Genomic DNA, 27,125 nt, shown 5'->3' on the forward strand with positions numbered 1-27,125 from the left:
CTCGGCTCGGCTCGACTCGACAGGGCCGCTTCGTGCCGGTTCGGCCCCTGTTCGGGCGGCCCCGGCTCGGATTGGCGGCCGGCTTCGGGAGGGCTCGGCTCAGCTCGGCTCAGCTCGGCTGGGTTCGGGCAGCCCTCCTCGGTCAAGCTCGGCCCGGCTCGGTCCGGCTCGGGCGGCCTCCTCGGGCGGCGCGCTTCGGGCTCCGTCCCGGCCTTCGGGCGGCCCCGGCCGGTGCCTTCGGGCGGGCTCGGCGGAGTCCGGATGGAGGACTCGGACTCGGCCGCCAAGCAGCTGGGCCTGGCCGAGGCGGCGGCGGTGGCGGCCGCGGCCGCTGTGGCGGCGGCGGCCGCGGCCGCGGCGGGAGGCGAGGCGGAGGAGCCGGTGCTCAGCAGGGACGAGGACTCGGAGGAGGACGGAGACTCGGAGGCGGAGCGCGAGACGCGGCGGGTGACGGCCGTGGCGGTGATGGCCGCCGAGCCCGGGCACATGGACATGGGCGCCGAGGCCCTGCCCGGCCCCGACGAGGCCGCCGCGGCCGCCGCCTTCGCAGGCAAGTGCTGCCCGCCCGCGGTTCCCGCGCACCTGTCCGCACCTGCCCCACACCTGCCCGCACCTGCCCCACACCTGCCCTGCGCGCCTGCTCCGCGCGCACCTGCCCTGCCCACGCCTGGCTGACTGGCATACCCATCCTCCCCCAGCACATGCCTCGCACCTACCTCGTTTGCCGTGTGGTCCCTGCACACCTGCCCCATGGGAGCATCCTGGCCCTGCCCTGCCGCATACTTGCTCCCTGAACTCCTTTCCTTCCTTTCAATGCACTGCGCTACTTCCAGAACCTTCTCAGCACCTGCCTCTTGCCTTGCCTGTTCTCTCCTCCTCTGTCCTGGGTGTTGGTGACACAGGGGTCAGACACGGGTCCTGTCCTGGAGGAGCCCGGGGTTGGGTGCATGTGGTCACCCAGAATCCTGAGGGCCTTTTCAGGTGTGACCTTAGCCGTGGGGAGCAAGGCATCTCACTTGGCCTGGGAGGCCCGCAGCGGCTGCCTGGGGGGCGGTGGCCCCGCAAGCCAGCACCATGCTCCTCAGTCTCTCCTCTGGCCTGTCCGCGTGGCCCCATTTCCTTTACGGGTCTTCCCTTCTTCGGGCACCACCCGGGCTGCTGGCCCACGCTTTTGTTGCTTTTGTTCTTGCCGCACAGAACATTCTCATTTTCGAGGTTCGTGAGCCACGCCCCAAAGCGCCCGAGGTTGTGTCTCCCCGGGCACCTTCCCGAAGGAGGTGGAGACTTTCCTAAGCATTGTTCCCTCCCACTTGGGCTCCCTTGTGGCCGGCAGAGCTGGGCACTGGAACCCCTGGGGAGCATCCTAAGGCTCTTCTCCCCTAGGGCGTTTCATGGGTTTCAGAACTGGACAGCGGCCTCCCCACCCAGTGCTCCGGTTTATCCGGCCCTGGAGGAGCTGCGTGGGGCCTGCACTGCCCCCGTGCCTGTGGTCTATCCGGGATCCTCGCAAAAGCCAAGGAAAGAAGGCTTTGTGGCCCTTAAAGGGTTCCATTTTCGTTGCTGAACTCTGGTTTAAAGTTGAGATTTTGGATGGTGAAGTTTTTCTTCAGGTTTGTGTTGTTTTTGCACATGTTTTTCTGAATGCAGAAAGGGAATGTGATGCTATTCGTGGCAACATTGGAGACACGTATTGACATCAGGTGTTTCTTTCCTGCAGAGTTTTATCCTTGTGCTTTTCCAGTGTGTTAAAACTTCTTGGTTGTGAATTACCGTGGTCAGGTGATTCCCGGGTTTCTGTAGCTCAGCAGGACACATTGCCGGCTTGAGGCTGCCTCCCGGGCTGCTGGCGAGCTCTTTAGACCTGAGCATGTGTTCAGACCCCTCGGCCCCGGCCTCCCTGGGACACGGTGGAGGAGACAGATGGGGAGCAGGTGTTTTTAGAGCAGTTAAGTGAGCTCGGGCTGATGGAAGGTGCAGGACTCTCGGTCAGTTTGAACACCTCCCCCAGGGCCACAGGCGCTCTAGGCTTGGGACATTCCGGAAGGCAGCGCCACCCCTGGTGGCTGGGGGAGCATCAAGGGAGGGCTGTCCAGGGCAGCCCGTCAGGAGTGGGCCATGGGCAGTGGGGGGAGCACGGGGGACGGGGCGCGGCGGCGCCCCCGTGTACAGACGCTGCTGGGAGGGGCCGGGCTTAGAGTTGGGGGGCGCGTGGGGTGGGCACAGGCAGGTCTGCCACTGTTTAGGAGGAAGAGTCCGTGGCAGGTGGGGGTGAAGGAAGGGGAGGGAGGGATAGACATGAGCCTTCCTGCGCTGACCTGCAGGAGAGAGGCCAGGAGGATCCCCACCCGGAAGGGAGGGAACTCTAGGATTTTAGGGGCCTCTTTGGGGTATGGTTTTAACTAGAAGGGAGCGAGATGCCAGGGCAGAGCCGTGGCCGGCTCAGTGGGTGCGTGAGGGTGGGCATGCCCTGTGGTCTTCACTGTGCGTGGCAGGCTCTGTGGGGAGGGAGAGGTAGCCTCTTGTCCTTGGAAGGACCAGGTCATTCAGACTGGTCTAGAAACGTTGGTCGGGCGTTTCGTGTATAGCGTGAGGCCTCCCACGGTAGCTCAGGTACCTGGAGCCACCGTGGGCCGCCCCCCACCCTCGCCCTATCCCCGGTGGCCTCTGACTGGGCTCTGAGTCAGGCTCCTGTTTTGCAGAGGTGACCACCGTGACAGTGGCCAATGTGGGCGCCTCGGCGGACAACGTCTTCACCACGTCGGTGGCAAACGCCGCCTCGCTCTCGGGCCACGTGCTGGTAAGCCGCCACGGGAGCGCTTCTGGCCCCGAGGGTGGTGGCCCGTCCCCCAGAGACCCTGAGCCTGCCCTGTGCCGACTGCCTGAGGAGGGGAGGGGAGATCGCACGGTTTCCTTTTAGCCTGGATCACACACCCTGGGACGCTGTACACCTGAAAGCAAAGTGGTTGTTATTGAGATAGTGACAGGCAGAAAACTCTTGCTCCTGAGTGTAAGGGCAGCAGCTTGGTGAAGGACTCAGGGGTGCAGGTTTAAGAGTCTTGGTTTATTTCTTATGGTATCAGAATGAACACAAGCTGATAGCCAGGCAGTGATTTGGTGCCTCTAGCCGGTGTCCTGCCTGACAGCAGACTCTATATCACGTTCTCGTTTTCTAGGAGGAGGGGCTGGAGCCAGAGGGTCTGGGAGTTAGGGGCGGCCCTGAGTCAGCGGGCTCTGAGGACAAGAAGCCCCAGAAACTAGTGTGATCCTTCTGGAAACTGACAAGGAGAGGGGGTCTCAAATATCTACATGTCTCACATGCCTTCATGAGAAAAATACTTTGTGGTTCTTGAATGAACACGAAGCATTCTGTGTTTCTGGTCGAGAGCTGTACGAATTCAGTGATTCAGACGCAAGCAGTGTAGACGCCCTTACTGAGGCATTGACCCTGCAGGTCTGTGAGAGCAGGCCAGGTGTGTGCATGTGCACGCTGGGTGGGGGGCCCACAACCCCACGATAAACTTCTACTCACTTCCCCTGGTTTGAAGGCCACATTTTCAGACGTAAGAAAAGGTCTTTGTCTTAGTTTTATCCTCTCAGCGTGAAAGCATGAGAGTGTCCCAGGCCTTGGTGTGGATGGGCTGCATCGGGGTCTCTAGTCCACTCCAGGGCTGTCTGAGTGAGGCCATGAGCATGCGCCTGTGGGCAGTTGGCGTGGGCTCAGCGCCCGCAGGGGTAGAAAAGGGGCATGTGGCTGGCCCAGAGGAGGCAGGCGCGGTCACGGCAGCATCCAGCCCCAGTGGAGAGGCATGTAAACAGCGTGGCTTGGGAGGCCCCGTGTCTGGGTGGGCTCGGGCATGAGAAGGGGTCCTGCACTGGGCCTTGGCTGTGGTTATGAACTTGGCCTCTCGGAAACCCTCCCCTGAGGCTTGCAACCTCAGAGGCTGCCCAGGCAGACGGGAGGGCATTTCCTGTTCCAGGAACACATTTATCCCTTAACTTGGACAAGCCATGTGAGCATTCGCTCAGAGCCACGCAGACCTAGTGTCGCTTCTTCTTGGCCTTGGCTCTGCATCTGAGGAGCATGAGGCATGGTGGGCCCCCCGGTGGCAGTGTCAGCCGGAACCTCTCTGTAGGACCATATCCTGGCGTGCAGGTGTGCGCCAGCCGCTGTCACTTGCGACTACTGGTGTTCTTTCCTCCAGTCGGGCAGGACAGCCCTTCAGATTGGGGACAGTCTGAACACCGAGAAGGCCACGCTGATCGTTGTGCACACGGACGGGAGCATCGTGGAGACCGCCGGGCTGAAGGCACCCGCTGCTCCTCTCACGCCCGGTACTGCCCTCCTGCTCCAGGCCTCAGGGCAAAACGCTCCGAGAGCTGGTGGAGTTTATCCTGGGGGTGAACTTTATCTTGGGGTGAATTTCAAATTTCAAATACTATTTAGTTTAAGTATAAAAAGTGGATTTTTTTCAGGCAACAGAAGAGTTGCCCAGAGTTACAGTGGGCGATGCTGCTGAGCTGGGGGAAGAACCTGTTAGAATCAAGCTGTTTTTTGTGCCTTTCTGTTATTCGGGGTGCGTTCAGGGTCTCTCATTTTCATGATGCTTTCTTTGCTCAAGGCCCTCAGTCTCCTCCGACTCCTCTGGCTCCCGGCCAAGAGAAAGGTGGAACTAAGTACAACTGGGACCCATCGGTGTACGACAGTGAGCTGCCTGTGCGCTGTCGGAACATCAGTGGCACCTTGTATAAGAGCAGGCTCGGCTCAGGTGGGCGCACGCGGGGTGGGCCCAGGTGGGCAAGGAGGTGGGCACAGAGTGGGCCCAGGTGGGCTCGCATGGGGTGGGCCTAGGCTGCTGCTTATTTTGTTTCGAGGATCGCCTTCCTTTGGCATCCCCCACTGTAAGTCGGGGCCAAGGATGGCCGTAATGATGCATAAACTAGTTAAGCAAACGGGCAGGTTGAGGAATGGGGTGGCCCATGTGGGGGCAGGGCTGGACCATGTTCCCTAAGGTCCTGGGTCAGCTGGGTGACCCATAGGTAGAAGGCTCTGCAAGTGGGAAGAGGCCGTGAGCTCCGTGTGGGATGTGGTGGAGTGTGCGGTGACCGCGGGCAGCAGGTCGGGGCTCGGGCATGTGGTGGGAAGCGCTGCCTGCAGATTTGGGCTCGCCATGGGGCACCGAGGGAGCGGCTGAGAGCAGGCAGGCCCGGGACGCTGAGGGGGCATGGGCGGGAGGGGAGATGGGCCTGGCCCGCTGTCAGCGGGAACTACAGCGGGTGGCTTCGTCCTTTCAGGGGGCCGGGGGCGCTGCATTAAGCAGGGGGAGAACTGGTACAGTCCTACCGAGTTTGAAGCCATGGCAGGAAGGGCCAGCAGCAAAGACTGGAAGAGAAGCATCCGCTATGCGGGGCGGCCACTGCAGTGCCTCATCCAGGTACCCAGGTGCCGCGCTTCCCTACCCTCCCTGCTCAGAGCCGCAAGCCGCAGGCCCGGCTCCTGGGGCATCAGCCGCAGGGCTTTCCAGGGCTCGCAGGCTGGACTCAGATGGGATTCGAGTCCCCCGCTCACTTGGCTGTGTGACCTGGGGCAAGTTACTTCACCTTTCCATCTGCCTCCTGATGTTCCAAATGGGATGTTGAGGGCGTTTGCTCCATACCTTGTTGTGAGGAGTGGATGAGGCAACATAACAGCTTCCGTTTGAGTGCGTGTGACTTTTGTTGATTTATTCACAGGCGAAAATCAAATGGAAGTTTAATAACACGTATACATGGGAGAGACGGAGGAAAACTGAGTAACTCTGCCCGTGACTTTGTAAAAGACACCTAACTTCTCTCTCCTTGAGCTCATCCATGAGAGGAGAGGGCTCCTCATTGCTGTTTCCAGTTTAGCTCTAGGAGGTTGATAGAGAAATCATGCCTACACTCCCTGGCAGGGGAGAGATAGATGCTGCCACCAGCAGAGACGTGTACAAGAGAGAAGGTTCTGGAAATGGTGGGATTTTACCTTCCCAGGGGGATCGGGGTGAAACTGGTTGAGATCTGGGGCTGTTGACTCACTTCAGAGCCGACTTTCTCACATGTCGCGGTACCTTTTAAACTTCAGGACGGGATCCTAAACCCTCATGCCGCCTCCTGCACCTGTGCCGCCTGCTGTGATGACATGACCCTGGTGAGTGGGCCCCTGCTCCCCTCAGCTCCTCTCAGGGCTGCTTCCAGCTTAGTTTCTCCCTCAAATTCTGGTTTTTGAACATTACTCTGATGAGTGAGGCCTCAAGTGGGCCCTGGGGCTGCTCAAAGAACGTTAAGGGAAACTTTCTTAAATAATGGAAAGCTCCTATAATGTCACCGTCTTTTTTTTTTTTTTTATAAATCTATTCATTTATTTATTTTTGGCTGCGTTGGGTCTTTGTTGCTGCGCGCAGGCTTTCTCTAGTTGCGGCGAGCGGGGGCTACTCTTCATTGCGGTGTGCAAGCTTCTCATGGAGGTGGCTTCTCGTGTTGCGGAGCATGGGCTCTAGGTACGCAGGCTTCAGTAGTTGTGGCTCGTGGGCTCTAGAGCGCAGGCTCAGCAGTTGTGGTGTAGGGGCTTAGTTGCTCCGAGGCATGTGGGATCTTCCCGGGCCAGGGCTCGAACCCATGTCCCCTGCATTGGCAGGTGGATTCTTTAACCACTGCGCCACCAGGGAAGTCCCTATAATGTCATTGTCTTAACCGTACTTTTTTTTTTTGTGGTGATGACAAGTACATATGTGCTGTTTTATGTTTTTCATTTTTAACGTCACGTCATAAAAAATACTACACTGAGCTGATTTATATAGAGAACTTTTAACGTCTTTTGAAGTCTTTTCTCATCCTAAATTCTTAACTGTTTTAAAAAAAAGGGATATTTGCGTTTTAACATATGTTGCTGTATTCTCTAGTTGCGGCGAGCGGGGGCTACTCTTCATTGCGGTGTGCAAGCTTCTCATGGAGGTGGCTTCTCGTGTTGCGGAGCATGGGCTCTAGGTACGCAGGCTTCAGTAGTTGTGGCTCGTGGGCTCTAGAGCGCAGGCTCAGCAGTTGTGGTGTAGGGGCTTAGTTGCTCCGAGGCATGTGGGATCTTCCCGGGCCAGGGCTCGAACCCATGTCCCCTGCATTGGCAGGTGGATTCTTTAACCACTGCGCCACCAGGGAAGTCCCTATAATGTCATTGTCTTAACCGTACTTTTTTTTTTTGTGGTGATGACAAGTACATATGTGCTGTTTTATGTTTTTCATTTTTAACGTCACGTCATAAAAAATACTACACTGAGCTGATTTATATAGAGAACTTTTAACGTCTTTTGAAGTCTTTTCTCATCCTAAATTCTTAACTGTTTTAAAAAAAAGGGATATTTGCGTTTTAACATATGTTGCTGTATAGCTTTCAAAGTGTGATACTAATTTGTTATGTGTGAACTACCAGTTTTGTTTCAATGTTCCTATTGTTGAATATTATTTTTAAATCTCTTAAAATTAACTAGAGAGCTGCATGATGAGATTTCTTTTTTTAATTTTGATTACTCACCTGGTTAATTAGCAGCAGCTATGGAAGAAAACTTAATTGGAGAGAGGTTATTGAGTGGGAAAACCAAATACTCTAAAATCGTCGAGTTCGTGTGTAAATCGCACATGAGTCTAGTAGAATGACCAGTAGGATATTTGTGTGAGAATAAAATACTTTTAAAGTTTGCTTGGGAAGACTGGTAGATGACATCGTTGGAGATCTTTCAGGGGTAAGAGGAGCAGAGTGGGGGTCAGCCCCATCGGGAAGCATGGAGTACCTGGTAGGTTGTTTACGGTCACTCCAAACGCCGAAATCCTCAGGTGTCACCTGACGACACATGTATGGAACATGTGTACTGAAGCTGGAAACTGCCAGCAAGAGAACTCCGAGAAGACATGGACCCACGGGCTGGAGGCCTCGATGCAGTGAAGACGTCCTTCTCCCCACACTGGTCTGTGGGTTTAACATGGGTCTCTTAAGAGCCCCGGCAGGATCTTGTAGACATCAACAAGTGGATTCTAAGACTCGCATCAAAAGGCAGAGGAAAAGGGGTGGCAGCACGGTTTTGAGGACGAAGCCTACAGCTGGAGGAATCACAGCACGTGACTCTCAGACTTGCTGTGTCGTTTCCACGGTCAAGGCCGTGTGGGCGGAGGGGGACCCATTGCTCTAGGAGCAGACCCACCGTCCACACACGGACCTGCAGGTGTGGCAACAGTCGGACACTCACAGGCGTAGAAGTGACCCTTGACCTAAACATCACACTTATACACACACGAATTCAAGATGGATCATACAGCCAAATGTGTCCAAAACTAAACTGCAATTTGTAGAACAAAATCTTTGTGATCTAGGGTTAGACCAGGGATTTCTTAGACATGGAACCAAAGGCACAATCCATGAAATGAAAACTCATAGGTCAGACCTCATCAAATTGAAACATTGTGGCTTCTGCTTCAGGAGTGGTGCTGTGCAGGGCTCCAGGGACCCACTCCCCCCATAAGTAACCCTAACTGGTGAAAATGATAAAAAGCAACCACTTAAGGTCTCTGGAGATTGTCCTGGGGGCATACAACAAAAAAAGAAAAGAAACATTTATCCAGGAAAATCTTGTGAGTCTGGCATTCGAGTCAGGCCCTGCTCCCTCCCTGCATCCCTCCAGCTCAGCCTAGGGAAGCTCCATCGTCCTGGCCCCGCTTGCCCCTAGGGTGGAGGTCCACACAGCCGAGGCCAGCCGAGAAGACCAAGCAGCTCGGCGAGCAGGGCTGATGGCCTGAGTGCCGTTTCTGCCCTGCTCCAGGGTAGCCCGTGGGGAGGAGGCTGGCAATGCAGGAGGGCAGCCAGCTAAACCTCGCACCGGGACAGTGACGACCCTGAGGAGCCTCCTCAAAGGTTTGTCCTAAAAGCCACCCAGTACAGGAGCCTAATGTGACTGGATCTGACAGTGGAGCAGTTTGCAAAGGTTAGAGCAGTCGGCTGAGTCCAGCAGCTGGTGCGGTAGCTTGGTCACTGCCGCCTGGCGGCCAGCAGGGCCACACTGTGGTGAGAGAGACTTTGTCCAGGACTGCAGCCAGGAAGCCCTGGAGGGAGGGGGAGTCAGCTGCACAGCCACGCAGTACAGCACCTAAAATGTCCAGTTTCAACAAAAATTGTGAGACACGTAAAGGGCCAGGGATGTTGAACCACACAGAAGAAAAGCAGCAGGCGGCAGGCACTGCCCATCATGGGGGCAGCAGACGAGACTTCCAAGCAGCCTCTGTGTCTTCGGGGCTGAAAGAAACATGTCAAAGGGTTGTCAGCACGGGTCTCAGTCTGCGGGGGCTGGGCAGGAGGCCAGGGCACTTCAGGAGCAGGAGTTGACTTTCTCACAGTTGTGGAGGCAGGCAGCCCAGGTCAAGGTGCTGGTTTGTTCCGGGCGGGGCTCCTCCTGGCTTGTAGGCTCTCGCTTACACAGCTGCTCCTACAAGGGCACTAATCTCGGTGGGTCGGGGCCCTACCCTCAAGAGCCCCGTTGCCTCCTTACTCCAAATACGGCCACCCTGATGGTCAGGGCCTCACAGGTGGTCCTGAGGACACAGTTCAGCCTAGAAGGTGACGGCAACGTCTCATCACGCGGAGAAAATCAGTAAAGGGAGGAGCCACCAGGGAGAGCCCGGTGGAGATCCTGGGGTTGACGCGTAGGACGGAAGCTCTCTCACGGGTCCACAGCAGGTTTGAATGGGCAGCAGGAAGGGCCAGCGAGCCCGCACGGGTCTTGGGCTGAGCCAGGAGGCTCCCCTGACCTGCACGTTTTCCTGCTGTTTCTGCCCCATCAAGGTTCTCTCCTCCCGCGTGTCGGGGCCTCAGGGTCTGCGGGGCACCCCCTGCTCCCCATGGGCCCTCTCCCTTCTCCTTCCTTGGTCCCCACTTGCTTTCTGTCTTCCGGGAATTCCTAAAAATTTGGTGTTGGTATTACTCTCCTGTTTGAAGCGCTGTTACTCACACGTTCTCTCTGAAAGTACCTTTTCTGTTACTTTAAGCTGTTTGGGGCCTAAAGGGAGCTAAGGGAGCTTTGCGCGGTTCTGTCTTCTGGCCGCAGTCTGGGCACATCTCCAGGCAGGTCGCCGTCGGAGAACAGTTCCGGGTGGCGTTTCCACGCGTCTCACTTTGCCTCCCGCCCCCCCCTCCCCCAGAGCGGGCCTGTGAGGCTCTTCGTCCCCTACAAGAGGCGCAAGAAGGAGAGCGAGCTGCCCGCCACACCCGTCAAGAAGGACACCCCCAAGAACATCACCCTGCTTCCCGCCGCAGCCGCCACCACCTGTGAGTCACAGTGAAGCAGCTGTCGTCACGCGACATGCTTTTAGCGTGTCCCGCTCACGCGTGTGGCCGAGGGGTCTGGGTCAAAAGCAGGCGCGGCTCCCCTCATGGGGGCTCCCTGGCCTCTTCGGTCCCGGCCTGTCCTCGGCACGGACTTCACTTTGCGACTGGAGGCCTGGGTCTCAGTCCGCGCTGCCCCCAGGCCCTCCGAGGTCTCGCCGCCCGCGGGGGGCGGGGGGGCACATGTAGGGAGGGGAGGGGGCGGGGGCACATGTAGGCGGGGGCGGCGGCGGCGCCTGCTTCTGAAACCGCCAGGCGAGCAGCGGGCGGCTGGTGGCGGAGGGCTGCGGTGGCAGGAGAGGCCTGGGAGGCGCCCAGTCGCTAGGGGCTGTCAGCAGCCCGACGACTCCTGCGGGTGAGGCGCCCCGTTGGTGCTGGTCGGCAGGAGGAGACGGAGCCCCCAGAATGCTGGGGACACCGCTGCATTTTCTCTTCAGCTGTGACGAAAATCTTGTTCTTAATTCAAACTACAAAGTCCTTCTTACGTTCTTTTAAATTTTATCTCTTGCCTTTTCTGACGAGACAGCACACCCAGGTGCTCAGGACACACAGCAGGAGCTGCGTCTGGTGGGGTGGGCGTCTCTGCCCCCCAGGCACCGCCCCTGCAGAGGTGGCTGTGCCCCCCGCGCACCCCGCCCCGGCCCCTGGGCTTTTTTGCGATGGGCCCGGTGGGCCCAGCACGCAGTGACAGCTCTCCTGCTTTTCCAGTCACCGTGACCCCCTCAGGGCAGATCACTACCTCTGGCGCGCTGACCTTCGACCGGGCGTCCACCGTGGAGGCCACCGCGGTCATCTCGGAGAGTCCGGCCCAGGGCGACGTCTTCGCGGGAGCCACAGGCGAGTTGTCTCAGTGCCTGGCAACGTGGCCCCAAGGGGGTCACTGGCAGGAGCTGTGGGGACCCCTGCAGGCAGGGGCGGCAGGACCAGGAACTGAAAAGCTGAGGCTGCTCACGGAGCCTAGACGGGCGCCGGGGGGCAGAAACGCCCCGTGTGCGCGTGGAATGCTCTGGTAGCCGCCTCAGGAAAGTGAAAGGGAACAGTGGAAACTGGGTTTTGTACTGTGTTTTATTTCACCCAGAACATCCCACATACTGTCCCTCTGACAGTTCACATCCTCCACTTCCACGGCTCAGGAGCTGCCCTGTTGGACGTGCAGCACAGCTGGGTCTCACGCCATCGTGTCCCTCTCCCCTGACAGTACAAGAAGCAGGCGTGCAGCCCCCATGCAGGGTCGGCCACCCGGAGCCCCACTACCCAGGGTATCAGGACAGCTGTCAGATTGCACCGTTTCCGGAGGCCGCGTTGCCAACATCTCATCCCAAAATAGGTCAGTGTGGAAGAATTCTCTGCGAGCGGCCGCCATGTGCAGATGAAAGGCTTCCTAGGTGAAGTGGGGTGTGGGGCTTCAGGCCTGTGTTTGTAAAGCAGCTTTCACTGGAAGCTGCCGCTCGTTTCTGTGTGGGGTGAGGCTGCTCACGTAGCGACCTGTGACCTGCAGAGCCTGAGATTCGGCCAGGCTCTGACCAGGACACTGTGTTTGGGGTCTGTCCCATGAGGACGCTCATCCGGGTGGCCTCAGGTGAGAGGGTGTGTGCATGTCTGCGACTGGCCCCGCCTGAAGCTTAACGGGGACATCGCCCCGCGTGTGCATTTTGAGCGATTTGTCACTGACGGCACGTTTTAGACACATTTCTGTGTCAGGACACTTTTTTACAGGGAGCATCGTAATCCCAGCTGGTGGACCTTTGTGTTTTTTACAGTTTCCACCAGAGACAAGACAGCAAGATAGAAACTTGTCCCCGAGTTCTAGAAAACGCCCCTTCATCTTCTCCTTTGCTTGTCTCACTGCTCTCTCCTCTTGCTGTGACAGCCCTCCCACCCTTAAATCTCGCCTCCGTTCTGCCTCTTCCCCACACCTTGCCTCAGACCCTGGCCCCAGGCCTGGTGAGCCTCCTGGCCGGGCTGCGGCCCTGCTGACTGCGGGGTCTGGGCGAGGCCTGGATGGGGAGTGTCCACCCCATGTGGTCGGCTGTGCCCCAAGCAGGGCTGCGAGGCCTGGGCTACCCGTACCCCGTCCGCTTACTTGTTGGTTTGCTTGTTTCAGCGTGGACCGTGGCTTCCTGTTTCATTCAGGGCGTTGCAACCTGTAGCTGGGATGGGTTGTGTTGGGATGGTCCCTGATTTGGCTGGCGGGAGCCCCGAGAGTGGCTGCTGCATGCTTTGGCCACCCTGTCACGCTGCCCATTTCCTTATGTCCGGCTCCAGGGCCCTGCCCTTGCGGGGGTGGGGACAGGGTTCACAGCAAGGTCTGGCCATGGCCGAGGGGGGCAGGCGTCGCTTGTCCGGCTCCCAAGCGCTGACCGTGTGTCTCCTGCAGCCCATGTCCAGTGGCCTCTCGCTGGGGGCTGGAAATGGGCCTTGGTGGGGCTTTTACACCAAGGACTTGGCTAACGCTACAGTTAGGGGTTCTTCTCTGGGAGGATGTTAGACATTCAGCAGCACAGCCTGGGTGTCTCTGCCCCCGGGCCCCCCAGGACAGGGGTGGGGAGCCCTTGCGCGTCCGTGTGTGCGAGTCTCCACTTCCCGTCCAGAACAGTGTCCCTTTGAGGCTCCCTCCCGCCTCCATGACTTTCTTCTCCAGCTGAGGGGACCCTGTCTCCTGCGTCCCTCATCAGCCCCCCGGGGACCACAGATCCCCGAAGGCTTTCTGTGCGAGCAGAAATGAAACCGGGAGGTTTTCGTTCTTCCGTCTGCTTTACTTTTTATGTGATGTAACAGCCCCCGCCCCCCCACCGGCTCTGCACAAGCTCCGTGGTCACCTCGCCTGCAGCCGTTGTGTCGTCCATGGACAGGCGGCTTGAAGGGGGGGCCGTGGGTGTGATCTGTTCGCCACCCTACTTTCCCACATTTGATGAGCGTGCGGAGGCACCTCGAAGCCAGGAGATGGGTTAAGTTCTTTTTGTGTTTTGCTTTCCACACGCTAGTGTTGACATCCTTGCCCGCCCTGGCGGTGCCGCCTTCCACCCCCACCAAAGCCGTGTCTCCCTCTGTGGTCAGCGGGCTGGAGATGTCGGAACCGCGGAGCTGGCTGTACCTGGAGGAGATGGTCAATTCCTTGCTCAACACCGCGCAGCAGCTGAAGACGTTGTTTGAACAGGCCAAGCAGGCCAGCTCCTACCGAGAAGCCGCCGCGGCCCAGGCCAGAGTCCAGGCGGATGCAGAGCGGAAAGAGGTACCATTTGCGCGGCGGGTCTGTGGCTGCCACCTGCAGAGCCCGGCCACCTTCCTGGGCAGGGGGACCCCGAGACCCACGTACAAGTGAAGCTTCTCTGATAGACAAGTGGCCACCGTTACCTGTCGGGTGTTTTTGTCCCTCACGCACACCAGCTGTTGTTTTTGAGTGCCTGCCTGTTGTAGATGTCACTCACCCTGTCAGGCCGTCCTCCTCCCGGGGAAACGGGTCTCGTGTGTTATCAAATCTGGAGGAGCGTCCTCTGGTGTGTCTTTGGGGCAGAGGTCGGGGCAGGTGTGTGTCTTGCGGTCACCAGCCCCTCCAGGCACCCAGCTCTGTGCCCGCATCTCGGCCCCGCGGGGACTGGCTTTTCAGCCCCAGAGGCGCCGTCACGGGTATTTCGCTGCGGACGAGGTCCCCGTGGTTCAGGAAGCCTTGCGCCCAGAGCGCTTCCTGTAGCACAGGGTCCCTCAGCCCTGTGACGCCTTTTGGGACGCAGTCTTCCAGGTGACGCGGGGCAGGTGTCCAAGCCGAGAGGAGGTGTGTCCTCACTGCCCAGGGCTCAACTGGGGCCGGAGGAGGGTGGGCCGGGCTGCTCGGTGCCCAGAGCCCTCTTGGGGGCGGCTGGAGGCGGGAGAACGGACAGTGATGCGTCTTCAGTGTCACTTTGGTTTGTAGGTGAGTGGAATTGGTTTATTTCCACCAAATCTATATAAGAAAAAGAATTTCAGTTAGTACTACTTTTTATAGGCAAGGGAAAAGAAGAGCTTTTCAGGTGCAATTTTCCTTTTTTTCTTTTTTTTTTTTTTTTTTGGCCGCGCCAGCCGGCTTGCTGGATCTTAAGTAGGGGGGGCTCTCATTGCCAAGAGGCAGTGGATTGAAAGTCTATGTGAGTCTTTTATGGAGTTGCCTTTACTCTGCTGTGCCCCAGCCAGCCGCTCAGCCTGGTCGCCTCTTCCTGTACATCACTGACTATCTTCATCATCACTTCTTTAATATCTTGGCCGATCCTGACCTTTGGGTCAGCTCAGCATCTGCTTCTCTTCACTCCTTTCTTCTTGACTGTGGAAGCTCTGTCCCTTCCTTCACATTCAAGTCATTTTGTTTGTCGGACCTTTTGGTTTATTCATGGCAGAAGCTCTGAATTCTGTTGGATTCTTTCTCTTCCCCTGAAAAGTGCTGGACTTGGTTCTTAGAAGCAGCTGAGCTCCTGGCTGGTCTCCTGAACTTTGTTGTGTGAGGGGGCATCTGTCTCGGTTACCTCCGCCCATCACATCTCTCGTCCTGGTCGGGGCGGGGCGGGGGGACGGCATTGCTGCCCCCTCACGTGTGAGAATGCAGGCCCTTCTGGGGGGAGGGGGGACACCAGGGTCCCTGCTCAGCGCCGCCCTCTGGGCTGCTATTTCTGTTGGCTCAGCCCCGTGCTGGCTGCCTGGGGGCGGCAAGTACCTGTGGCCATCTGTGCTGGTCTCGGTCTCCCTTGGTTTCCAGCCATCCGGCAGCTCCGCCCTCTGCCCGCCCCCCAGCCCAGGTGCCCACGGCCCCTTGCTGTGGCCGCACACACCTGGTGGGCAGGGGAGGCCCTGAGGGAAAAGCTGCCCCACCTGCGGGGGGCCTTTCGCCTCCCCCCCGCCCCCTCGGGATTGGATCCACCCCCCCATTCCTGCCCCACCTGCCTGGGCCTTTCTCCCTGCCCCTCCCCGGGGTTCAGTACCCACCCACCCCCATTCCTTCTTGCTTTAGTTGCTTTCAAGCCTTCAGATCATTGTGTCTTGTGCTCCGTGGTGACGGGGAGGGTCAGCCCTACAGGCTGCTCTGGTCACCAGAACGGCAACTGTTCCTTCATTCTTTTTGGTTTTGGAGGCTGCACACGCGGAGCAAAAGTGGTCTCTTGCTGCTCGGCAACCAATTTTTTAAAAATTTAATTTCTGCATATTTCATGTTTGTAAACTTTTTTTTTTTTTTTTTTTTTTTTTTGCGGTACATGGCCCTCTCACTGTCATGGCCTCTTCCGTCGTGGAGCACAGGCTCCGGACGCGCAGGCTCAGCGGCCATGGCTCACGGGCCCAGCCGCTCCGCGGCATGTGGGATCTTCCCGGACCGGGGCACGAACCCGCGTCCCCTGCATCGGCAGGCGGACTCTCGACCACCGCGCCACCAGGGAAGCCCTGTAAAACATTTTACTAGTCCTGTTTTTAAAATACTTAATCATATTGGTTTTTGCAGTTATAACCAACGTCTTAATCACAAAATGCACTCATATGTTTACGTTTCTGATCACGTACTCTAGAAAAATCCCCAATATGCATAACGAAAGGGCATTTTTTTCTTTGCTGAAATATGGTTCACATACTGTGGAATTCACACCTTTAAGGTGCACAGTCCAGTAGTTTGTTCACAGACTTGTACGGCCATCACCACCATCTGATCCCAGATCATTTCCCCTCCCAAAGAAGCCACGGACCCGTTAGCCGTCACTCCCCACCACCCCCAGGCCCCAGCTGCACCAACCTGTTTTCTGTCTCTGTGGCTTTGCCAGTTCTGGATGTTTCTTGGAAACGGAATCACACATGTGGCCTTTTGTGTCTGGCTTCTTTCACTGAGCAAAGTGTTTTCAAGGTCCATCCACATTGTAGCCTGGGTCAGAATTTCATTCCTTTTTATGGCTAAATATTAGTTGTCATGCCACATGTTTCTTCACTCAACCATTGGTGGACATTTGGGTTGTTTTAACTTTTTGGCTGTTATGAACAATGCCCTGAACATTTTTGCACAGCTGTTTGTGTGGATGTGTGTTGTCACTTCTCTTGGGTGTGTACCTAGGAGCAGAGCCGCTGGGTCCCACGGTGGCTCAGGGTTCACTTTCTGAGGAGCCGCCAGACTGTTTGCCAGGGTGGCTGCCCATCCTGCATCCACCACCGTGTGTGCTGTGTGCCTCACCACCACCTGTCGCTGATGAGCACGGAGAGGGGGCGACCCTCACTTCCCCCGGGGGTTGGCGAGGATGCCCCCTTGCCGAGACTACGGGAGTGGGGGAGACCACTGTGTCCCCCCTGTCAGGCCGGCTGGACGGCGGGCGGGTGGGCGGCTTGGGTCGGGGGTGGCGCTGACAGTACAGAAAGCTGAACCTCATCCCAGCAGGGAAGTGCAACGGAAAAACGGTTTAACTTTGAGTTTTACATTTTTCATTAATTTTTGTGGACCTTTCTTTCACAGAATAAAATTACAAGTAAATTAGACACATCTCTTCCCCTCTGTGAAAATTCTCCAAAGACAGGTGGCATGAAAAAGACGGAGTGAGGTTTTTCCTCCTGGTCGGTCCCGAGGTTACTTTCAGGGCACCGTGTTGAGTCAGCTGCGTGGGTTTTGTTTTTCACGTAGGAATAGCCCACAGTCACGGCCAGGCTCATCCCACATTTAAGGGTCCAGAAGCTGAATTCCTGTTGTGCAGAACTTCCCCCTCGACCCACCGTGGGACACGTGCTGACGTGCGTGTCTGTCAGGTCAGCCAGGAGCGTCTGCCGCAGCTGGATCTCTGAGGTCCCCACCGTGAAAGGTTGGGCTTTGCATTTCATTTGTAATTTTATGAATTTCTAAGAAAGAGATACAATGTGAAATCCTTTTATCCTTAAAATCCTGTTTGGCGGAAGGATGCTCAGTCTTTAATGAGGGGCTTGAGCCCACTTCCCCCGCCAAGACATCCGACACGTTCCCGCATCCTGAGCTTTGAAAATGGCTGGAGCTCTTACAGATGTGTTTGTCCTCTCTCCAGATCTATAGGTGTGACGTGTCCTCCAGTAGTTTTCCTGTAAGCTGATCACATGGCGGGGGGACGTTAGGCATCCGTCCTGCCCGGGTACCACCGATGGTTGGACGCCAGTGTCCTTTTGTGTGTGCTGGTGTCACGAGGCTCCTCGGGTGACCTGGTTAAGTTGCTTGCAGACGTGGGTTGACCGCCGTGTGCACCCTGTGTGTTTTCCCTGCGTAACGGGCCACATGTCTGGTCCCTGTGGCCCTGTGATGACCACACAGCGCCTGGACGCCGGGTTCTTGGGAGCCGGACTCCTCGGAGCCTGTTCCCCAGGATCCTCCGGGGGCTCCACGGGGCTCGGGGGGCTGAGAGGCCCTGACCTCAGTCATGTGTGAGTGAGGGGACGCAAGACGTGTCCCTGAAGCAGGTGAGAAGCGGCCGGTGGGGCCTGGGGGACGATGAGCCGGGAGGCCGGGTAGGGGGCACCGGTGGCTGTTGTGGAGAGACTGCTGGACACCCTGCGTCGCCGGGGCGAGACGGAGCCCCCCAGCTGGGTGGTTGGGGAGGGCTGCCCCGGAGGACTCTTCTGGAAGATCCTGTCCACAGCGTCCTCCTTAGAGCGCTGGGGCTTGGTGGCGAGGACCGGACGAGGCCTCGGGACCCCGAGGAGGAGGCTGGACCCTCCCTCCTGGCTCCCTGTGAGGGCACGGGTGCTTGCGGCCCAGGGAGGGAAGCAGGGCTTCCCTGCTTGGACGTTTTATGTGGAATTTCTTGAAAAATCAAGTTTTAACCCTGCTGAACTATTAAGGAGATTTTCAGTTTTAACCATGGGGTATCTGTGTTGTGTGTATATAGTTAGCTCAGCAGAGATTTAAACAGGGCGGAAGACCAGACGCCCTTCCCGTCAAGGGCACCGTGTCCAGCACAAGCCAGCCACGTGGCTGCAGGGCGCTGGGCCGCCTGCCACGGCCCCTGGCTGGGGGAACGCGTGCACTCTGGGCCCCATCCCTGTGCTCTGGCCTGTGTTCACGTCTCCCGGCTCCTTCTCAGACCTTCGATGATCTTCCCCGCTTCCTTTCAAGAGGGAATTGTGGCCCGAAGAGTAGCAGCGGCGGGCGGTCTGGGCGGCGCCTCTGGCTGCACCGCAGACGCTGTTCTCAGCGCCGGGAGAGCCGGTGCCCGCGGGTCGGTCCGGTGACACCTCTTCCAGGCTGCAGATGAGCCTCCTGGCCATGCCAGGGCGGGGGGAGGTCTCTGGTTTCTCTCTTCTCATAAGCCCCCCGCCCCCCTCACAGACTCATCTCACTCCAGGGCCCCAGGGCCCAAGGCCCGGCATGCGCATTTGGGGCAGATCGGAGGTTCCCATCTGTGAAGTGATTTCCCCTTTTCCTCCCTTAGTCACCCTGGGTGGGGGTCCCCCTTCTGGACAGGGGTGATCTAGGAATATTTCCAGAATTCTTCTCCGTGGGGGATCTGTCTCTTGTACCTTTGTTTGTATCAAGATGGGCTCATGGCACCCGTGTTACTTGTTTTTGCTCATCCGGTTTGGCTTTGGTGGCTGGAGCTCTCAGTTGCCTCCCGCGTCCCTTACGTGCCCCTCAGAGCACCTCCCTCCTTTCTGGTGCTAGAAGACGCTCCAGGACCATCTTGGGGGTTCCCCACCCCAGCCCTGGAATCGGCCGTTTCTCCAGGGAGCCTGGTTCCTTTATTGGAGAATGAATGCTCTTAGGAACCAAGATCTGGGCCCTCTCGGCTGGCAGCAGGGAAGCAGTGGGTCCTGACCGGTGTGTGCAGACACAGCCCGAGGGCTTCTGTGCCCGCCCGTCTCCGTCTGTACATTAGCTGGCGTGTCTGACCTGGATCTCCTGCTCCCAGTTATCTTGGGTTAAGAAGTAATTCCCAAGGGGATGTGTTGGGAGCCCGGGGTCGGAAGTACTTACCACACAAGAGCAGCTCCCGCCCCACGAGGTCTAGTCACAGCACAGGCTTTTGATGCAGTTCAGAGGTGTTTATTGAGTGGTTGCTGTTTTCCAAGAACTGTGCTGGCGCCAGGAGCACCAACGTGGCAGGGCCAGGTGAGCGGGGCTCGCGGGGGACGGGGTGTGACACGAGGCCGCTTCCCTGAGGACTTCCATGCTGGGGCAGGAGGGTCCGTGGGGCCCCCGAGCCTCACAGGCAGCCGCACCTCTGCTCCCACTGTGAGACCTTTGCTCTCCCTCGAGGAATTTCTATGTGTGGTTACAGACTTCGGTTTTTTTCTGTAAGTATTTTGTTCTTTAAAGTAGAGACAGGGGACAAGCTAACTCAGTAGTATCTCGGCGTCCCCGAAACGCGCGTGTTTCCTGAAGCGAGTGAGGCGGGTGGCGGGGGTTCGGGATGGAGCGTGTCAGTCAGCGCTGGACAGAGAAGGGAGCTGCAATCCAGAACGGGAACCAAGAAGCAGTTTGCTGCTTTGCATACGCTCTCGGGGGTCGCGGTGGGGGGCGGTCAGCGGTGTTATAAAAGGGCGTCTGGTGTGGCTCATGAGTGTGCAGGTCACACACTCACCCGCTGGCTGGGAGCAGGGGCCTGGCCTGCAGTCAGCACAGCCAGGTGCGCCGGACAGCGCGGGTCACGGCTGCACACACCAGCGCTAGTGGTGCCGCTGGAGTGCCCCTCCCTGGCTGGTTAGAAGGAAAAGCTCCTTCGCGTCTTGTGGGGAAGGCACACAGAAGACCCATCTTATGGAGCCGTGGGGCGGGGCCGGGGGCACCTGGGCTGTGGATGAGGGTCCGGCTGGGGGACTGCAGGGCCTGGCCGCTCAGGAGATGATCCTGACAACTGAGAATCCTGGCCTTCCTCAGTGTGGTTTCCTACCCGTACTTGGTGGCAGTGAAATCCCCTGGTATTTGGAGCAAGCTTGGCGCATCGGTGTGATCCGGAGCCCTGCTTCCTGCTCAGCAGGTGCCCACCCCGCGCCTGGGCAGCGGGGGGCGGGGACGCGGGTCAGTCTGTCTGCGCGACTGACGCCTGTGCCCTCTTGCAGCAGTTCTGTGTCAACTGCGGCCGGGAGGCCCTGAGCGAGTGCACCGGCTGCCACAAGGTCAACTACTGCTCCACCTTCTGCCAGCGCAAGGTAGGCCCCCCGCGTCACTTCTGCGCTGCCCCCGGGCTCCGGCAAAGCCCCGAGGCAGCCGCGCAGGCCGTGGCCGTGGCCGTGGCGGCCGCGGCTCCCCCACGGCCTTGACCTTGTCCCGGTCAGCGCCCCCCAGCCCTGGACGCCTCGCCCTAGACCCCGAAAGTCAGCGCGGTTGTACATGCAGGCCTCTGATTCTAAGAAGACTAAAGAGTGTTCTGGAGTAGTAGTTGCTAGTTCAGGGTTTTATCGCTTTTCTCACGCTTACTCAGAGTGAGGGGCCGAGCCGTTGACTGGGGCCCGTGGGGTCATCCTCTCCTCTTAGAAACTTTCCACGATTAAAAAAGGTAACTTGCCGGGTGGACAAATAGTAAAATATCCCACCCCTGGTGCCTGTGACTTGGAGCTGCATCTGCGGACACAGCCTCTGCCGCACAGGGGACCCTGTGCCTGGCGGCTTCCCAGAGCGCCCCGTCCTCAGATGTCCTCGGGTGGTAGGTGGGCAGGAGTGACCCGCAAGACCAGGGTGTGTGGGACGTGGCATCTTCCTCCTCTGCATCTCAGGGCTTCCCGGGGGGCTGCAGGGGCCAGCACAGTGTGGAAAGCATGTCCAAGGGCTCCCAGCTATGCTCCTGAGCCCCCCAGCCCGTTCCCGGGGCCAGAGACATGGGAAAGAGACCCGCAGGTCTGCTTTCCCCGGTGTCACCTATGGCTAGTGTGCCGAGGAGAGGGCCCGCATGCCTGCTGCGCTCGGGGATGCTGGGAGGAGCCCAGGCAGCCAGGAGGAGCCAGCAGGGTGGACGGGCTCCTGCTGGCTCGCGATCCGAGAGGGCGGCTGGCTGATTGGTGACTTCCCTGACTTTGCACCATCAGAGGAAGATTCGTGGGTTTATTTCTTGATGGAGTCGTTTTAACCAGATAACATTTTGTCTAAATGCAAGCTGCAGTCTTGGAACCTCTCTTGGTGAATTGGGCAGTTATATTTCAGGTATAACCTTGTTGACAAAGACTCCCATTTCTTCCGTTGATTGTGTTAGGTTTGTGCCCCTCTGACACGCTGCCCTGATAAAGGCATAGGCTTTGGTTTTATTGGGTTGGCCACAAAGTTCCTTCGGTTTTGAAGTAAAAAGAAAAGGCACATTTTTCAGTTTTCCCAACAACTTTATTGAACAACGTGTTCACCGTTTTGTTCCACTACCTTCTGCCGTTTTTCAGCCAACTTCATAATTCCATCTGCCCAAAACTTTTTATCTTTTTGAGCAAAGAACTGTTCCAGGTGCCTTTTACAGTCTTCCAGGGAATTGACATTTTTTCCATTAAGAGAATTTTGTAAAGACCAAAATCAGTGGAAATCCAAAGGGGCAATGTGTGGCGAATATGGCGGATGAATCAGAACTTCCCAGCCAAGCTGTAACATTTTTTGCCTGGTCATCAAAGAAACATGCAGTCTGGCGTTATCCTGATGGAAGTTGATGCGTTTCCTGTTGACTCATTCTGGACGCTTTTTGTCGAGTGCTGCTTTCAGTTGGTCTAATGGGGAGCAGTACTTGTGGGAATTAATCGTTTGGTTTTCTGCAAGGAGCTCATAATAGAAGACTCCCTTCCACTCCCACCATATGCACATCACCTTCTTTGGATGAAGACCGGCCTTTGCTGTGGTTGGTGGTGGTTCATTTCGCTTGCCCCACGATCTCTTCCATTCCACGTTATCGTACAGTATCCACTTTTCATTGCCCGTCACAATTTGTTTTAAAAATGGAACGTTTCCATTACGTTTAAGTAGAGAATCGCATGCAGAAATACAGTCAAGAAGGTTTTTTTCGCTTAACTTATGTGGAACCCAGACATCAAAGCGATGAACAGAACCAAGCTGATGCAAATGATTTTCAAGGCTTGATGTGGATATTTTGAGTATGTCGGCTGTCTCCCGCATGGTATAACGTTGATCTCAATTGTTTCGATTTGTTCGCTTTCAACTTCAACTGGTCTACCTGACCGTGGAACATCGTCCAGCGAGAAATCTCCGGCACGAAACTTTGCAAACCACTTTTGACACGTTTGATCAGTTACAGCGCCTTCTCCATACACTGCACAAGTCTTTTTTGGGGGGGTTTCAGCTGCGTTTTTACCTTTCTTGAAATAGTGAAGCATAATATGCCGAAAATGTTGCTTTTTTTCTTCAATATTAAAATGGCTACACAAAAATTCACCAATTTTGATAACCTTTTTTTAAATGCATGCTGATAAGATAGCTGTCACAATACAGTCTAACAAAATTGTTTCAAATGAAGTTAAAGACAATTAAACGCTACTAGAGCCATCTTATGGAAAAAAACAAACTCTTTGGCCAACCCAATATTTACAAAAATCAATGTACAGTGAAGTTCAAAAACCGTAATTTTCACGTGGGATCCGTCATGAACACTCGGTAGGACCTGAAAAAACCTAAGCCCTCGGCTCCTTGTAATAAATGGTGGTGCCGACAGTGCAGCTTCTGGGCCTGCCCACTGTGCTCCCCAGAATTCTGTGTGCTCCCCAAAGACCTGGAAAGGTAGTTAACGTTACTCACCTTCTTACAAGTTGGACAAGGGCCATGAATTGTTTTGGCTTTTACGTGCAGACTTTATTTTCTTTCCAAATCCCATGTGAGGTGTGTGTGTGTGTGTGTGTACGTTTTACATCTTCATCGAGGTAGAATTTACATACCATAAAATCCACTAATTTTAAGGGTACGATTCAGTGGTTTTTAGTAAGTTTGCATTTGTGCAAACATGACAATTTGGTTTTAGAACTTTCCATCACCCCCAAAAGCCCCCTCGGGCCCACACCCAGCCACTGGCAACCACGAATCTCTTTCTCTGTAGATTTGCCTCTTCTGGACATTTCACGTAGCAGGAATCGTATAACGTGTGGTCTCCCGCATCTGGCTTCCTCTGACCAGCGTGTTTTCAAGGTTCATCCACGTGGAGCCTGAGTAGCGTCCACGGTGTGGCTGGACCTCGTCTTGTCCTCCAGTCCTCAGCCAACGGACATCTGAGTGGTTCCCGCCATGTGACTGTCGTGAACACTCACGAGCGAGCTCCAGGGTGGAGACAGGTTTTTGTTTGTCTTGGCTACATGCGTACATGGATTTGCTGAGTCATCTGGTAAACTTGTGTTTAACTTTAGTAAGAAACTTCCCAACTTTTCCGAAGTGACTGCACTCCCTCGAGCGGTGGGTCCACCCACGTGCACGGCGCTTGCTCTTGCTTTCTGGTCGTAGCCCTGCTACCGGGTGTGAAGCGACATCAGTGCGTTTAGTCTGCATCTCCCTGATGTCTAAGGAGGTTGAGCATCGTTGTGTGTGCTTATTGGGCGTTGTATATCTTTTGGGGGGAAATGTCTATTCAAATCTTTTGCCCGTTTTTAAATGGGATCGTTTCTCTTCTTATCGAGTGTGAAGATGTCTGTGTATATTCTGGATACAAGTCCTTTATCAGATACGTGATTTCCAAGTATTTCCCCCCAGTCTGTGACTTGTCTCTTTATTTCTTAATAGTGTCATTTGAAGGGCAAAAGTTTTTTTAATTTTGTTGAAGTCCAGTTTACTTTTTAAAAATTTTTATTATCTAGTATTTTTTATTTTTGGCCATACCATAAGGCTTATGGGACCTTAGTTCCCGACCGGGGATCAAACCCGGGCCCCCTGCAGTGGAAGCATGGAGTCCTAACCACTAGGGAAGTCCCAAGAAGTCCAGTGTATTAAAAAAACATTTTTAACGGAGATCATGCTCTTGGTGTCATATCTCAGAACTTTTGCCTGACTCAAGGTTAGGAAAATCTCCTATTTTCCTCTAAAACATTTATAATTTTAGCTCTTTTTTATTTTCGGCCGCATAGCGTAGCTTGCAGGATCTCAGTTCACCAACCAGGGAGTGAACCTCGGCCATGGCAATGAAAGTGCCGGATCCTAACCACTGGACCACCAGGGAACTCCCTTTAAGCTCTTATTTTTAGACTTATGACCCATCTTGAGTTAATTTTTAGGTATGGTGTGAAACACTGTGGACTTGAGCCCAGCACACATGAAGTTTTACATACTGTATATAGACTTACAGAGTCAGGTAATCTACATAGTCAGGTAATTTACAATTCAAAATTTATTCTTTTGAGTCTAAAAATAACAGGTGTTGGAGAGGGTGTGGAGAAAAGGGAACCCTCTTACACTGTTGGTGGGAATGTAAATTGGTGCAGCCACTATGGAGAACCGTAAGGAGGTTCCTTACTAAACTAAAAATAGAGTTGCCATTTGATCCAACAATCCCAATCCTGGGCATTTATCCAGAGAAAACACTAATTCGAAAAGATACATGCACCCCAGTGCTCATAGCAGCACTGTTTACAATTGGCAAGACAAGGAAGCAACCTAAATGTCCATCAACAGAGGAATGGATAAAGAAGATGTGGTACATACATACAATGGAATACTCCTCAGCCATACAAAAGAATGAAATAATGCCATTTGCAGCAACATGGATGGACCTAGAGATTAGCATTCTGAGTGAAGTAAGTCAGAAAGAGAGAGACAAATACCATACGTCACTTATATGCGGAATCTAAAATACGACACAAGTGAAATTATTTACAAAACAGAAACAGACTCACAGACATAGAGAACAGACTTGTGGTTGCCAGGAGGGAGCGGGGTAGGGGAGGGATGGACTGGGATTAGCAGATGCAAACGATTATACATAGGATGGATAAACAACAAGGTCCTAATGTAGAGCACGGGGAACTATATTCAATATCCTGTGATAAACCATCATGGAAAATAATGTGAAAAAGAAAAAATATATGTATATAACTGAATCACTTTGCTGTACAGCAGAAATTAACACAATACTGTAAATCAACTAAACTTCAATAAAAAATAAATTTAAAAAATTTATTCTTCTGATATACAGGCAGACCTTGTTTTGTTGCACTTCTCAGATGTTGCATTTTTACAAATTGAAGGTGTGCGGCAACCCTGCCTTGTCAGGTGATGGTTAGCATTTTTAGGAATAGAGTGTCTTTGAATTAGGTTCGTACAGTCACACACTTAATAGACTACCGTGTAGTGTAAATGTGATCTGTATAAGCCCCGGGAAACCTGAAATCTTGTGTGACTTGCTTTATAGCTACATTTGCTTTATTCTGGAACTGAACCCGCAATGTCTCCAAGGTATGCCTGTAATGATTTGAAATTTTACGTTTTTATCATAAAAATAAGGCAACACTTGTTGTAGAAAATTTGGAAGACATAGGACAGCACGAACAGAGGCAGCTGGAACCCTGCCCTCCGGGGGTCACCGCTGGTCTCTGTTCGTCCGAGTGTGTGTGATGTTCATTCAAGTCTTACCAGGGCTCACCAAACCCTAACCTCTCCGTGCGTCATGGGGTCCGTGTCTCCACTAACCGTGCCCCGTCGGGCCCCCGGAGCGAGCCCTGCTCCAGGCCAAGTTCGGCTGCATTTCCCGCCTGTGAACGGGCGACGGCAGCTCCCGCCCTGACGGGGGGCTTGGGGGGGGGCGTGGACGTCCTGCCCGACCTCCCTGGGGGCCACGGCCTCCCAGCCCCTCTGTGGACACGTGGCTGGCTCCCGCTCAGTGCTTTCACTCCTCACCGTGGGCAGCAGCCTCAGAGACAAGTGTTCCTCGGCAGGTGTGAGTGTTTTTGTTTAGATCCCAGGGAGGAAGCAGCAGGGTCAGAGCGCGGACGTGTCTCGGGGTCATCCTGGGTGTTTGCCTCTGGAGCGGGTCCCTAAACAGCAGGGTGGGTGACGCTGGGAGCCCCCTGCCCCGGGGGGCTGGCCGCTCAGCACACGCAGACCCTCTCCTGGGCACAGCCTTCTCACTCTGAACCGTAACACGGAGTCTGTCCTTCCTTTCAGGACTGGAAGGACCACCAGCACATGTGTGGTCAGTCGGCAGCTGTCACCGTGCAGGGGGACGATGTCCATGTCGCCGAAGGTGTGATCGAGAAGGTCACCGTGTGAGGGCTCGCAGGGCCTCTGTGGCCAGGAAGGACCCTCGAGGACGGGGGGCGCTGAGGACAAGGAGGAACTTGCTGGCCAAGTTATGAGTGGACGTCGCGTGACCGGCGCCCTTGGCCGTGCGCTCCTGCCGCCAAGCCCCGAAGGGGGCGGGGGGGGGGGCGGGCCTCTCCGGGGCGGCCGGTGGACGCGGCTTGGGCCCTCGATGCCTTTCGCGGTGCTTTTTTTAATCCCTTGGATCATGAGCGTCCGGTCTTCCCTATGGGTGTGTCGTGTTCTGTAACACGCGTGTACATACGTGTGTCAGTAAAGTTGGCGCCCCTGCCCCACACGGACTGGTGACTCCAAGCTCCGACCTCCCGGGGGCCCGATCGTGCAGCTCGGAAGCCGAGACCGGACGGGGCCCAGCCCGGCGGGACAGGAGGCCGGCACCTGCTGCCCAGGAGCTGGGGCCCCAGAGCTGCCAGCCGGGAAGGCCGAGCCGCTGTCCAGTCTCAGGGATGGATTGGCGTCTGGGCGTGCCACCTTCCCTTTGCACAGAGCGTGCCCGGGACCCCGGGGGACCTGCCCAGGGTGGCTCCTGCCTGCGTCCGGCTATCCTAGCCCAACTCTCGCGGGCTGTGGGCCTCGTCCCTG

The 27,125-nt window shown here is 55.9% G+C and overlaps 1 protein-coding gene across 5 annotated transcripts; it reads left to right on the forward strand.

Moving 5' to 3' along the window:
• Window positions 1-246: 246 nt before the first annotated feature.
• On the forward strand, window positions 247-26,816 carry DEAF1 (DEAF1 transcription factor). Of its 5 annotated transcripts, XR_003676839.2 has the most exons (13): window positions 247-550; window positions 2,700-2,797; window positions 4,203-4,332; window positions 4,620-4,766; window positions 5,293-5,432; window positions 6,101-6,166; window positions 10,195-10,321; window positions 11,087-11,215; window positions 11,577-11,705; window positions 13,363-13,610; window positions 16,992-17,166; window positions 20,387-20,476; window positions 26,388-26,406. XR_003676839.2 is itself a non-coding variant. In XM_024131678.3 (12 exons), the coding sequence occupies exons 1-12, from the start codon at window positions 262-264 to the stop codon at window positions 26,490-26,492; spliced, it is 1,698 nt and encodes a 565-aa protein (XP_023987446.1). In that variant the 5' UTR covers window positions 247-261; the 3' UTR covers window positions 26,493-26,816. The 5 variants fall into 5 exon arrangements, 4 of the variants coding, with proteins under 4 accessions (XP_023987446.1, XP_028334722.1, XP_023987447.1 ...); XM_024131678.3 differs by lacking the exon at window positions 16,992-17,166 and having other exon boundaries at window positions 26,388-26,816; XM_028478921.2 differs by lacking the exon at window positions 16,992-17,166 and having other exon boundaries at window positions 20,390-20,476; window positions 26,388-26,816.
• Window positions 26,817-27,125: the final 309 nt, after the last annotated feature.

The sequence above is a fragment of the Physeter macrocephalus genome, chromosome 18, assembly GCF_002837175.3.
Source record: "Physeter macrocephalus isolate SW-GA chromosome 18, ASM283717v5, whole genome shotgun sequence".
In the NCBI taxonomy this organism is placed as follows: domain Eukaryota; kingdom Metazoa; phylum Chordata; class Mammalia; order Artiodactyla; family Physeteridae; genus Physeter; species Physeter macrocephalus.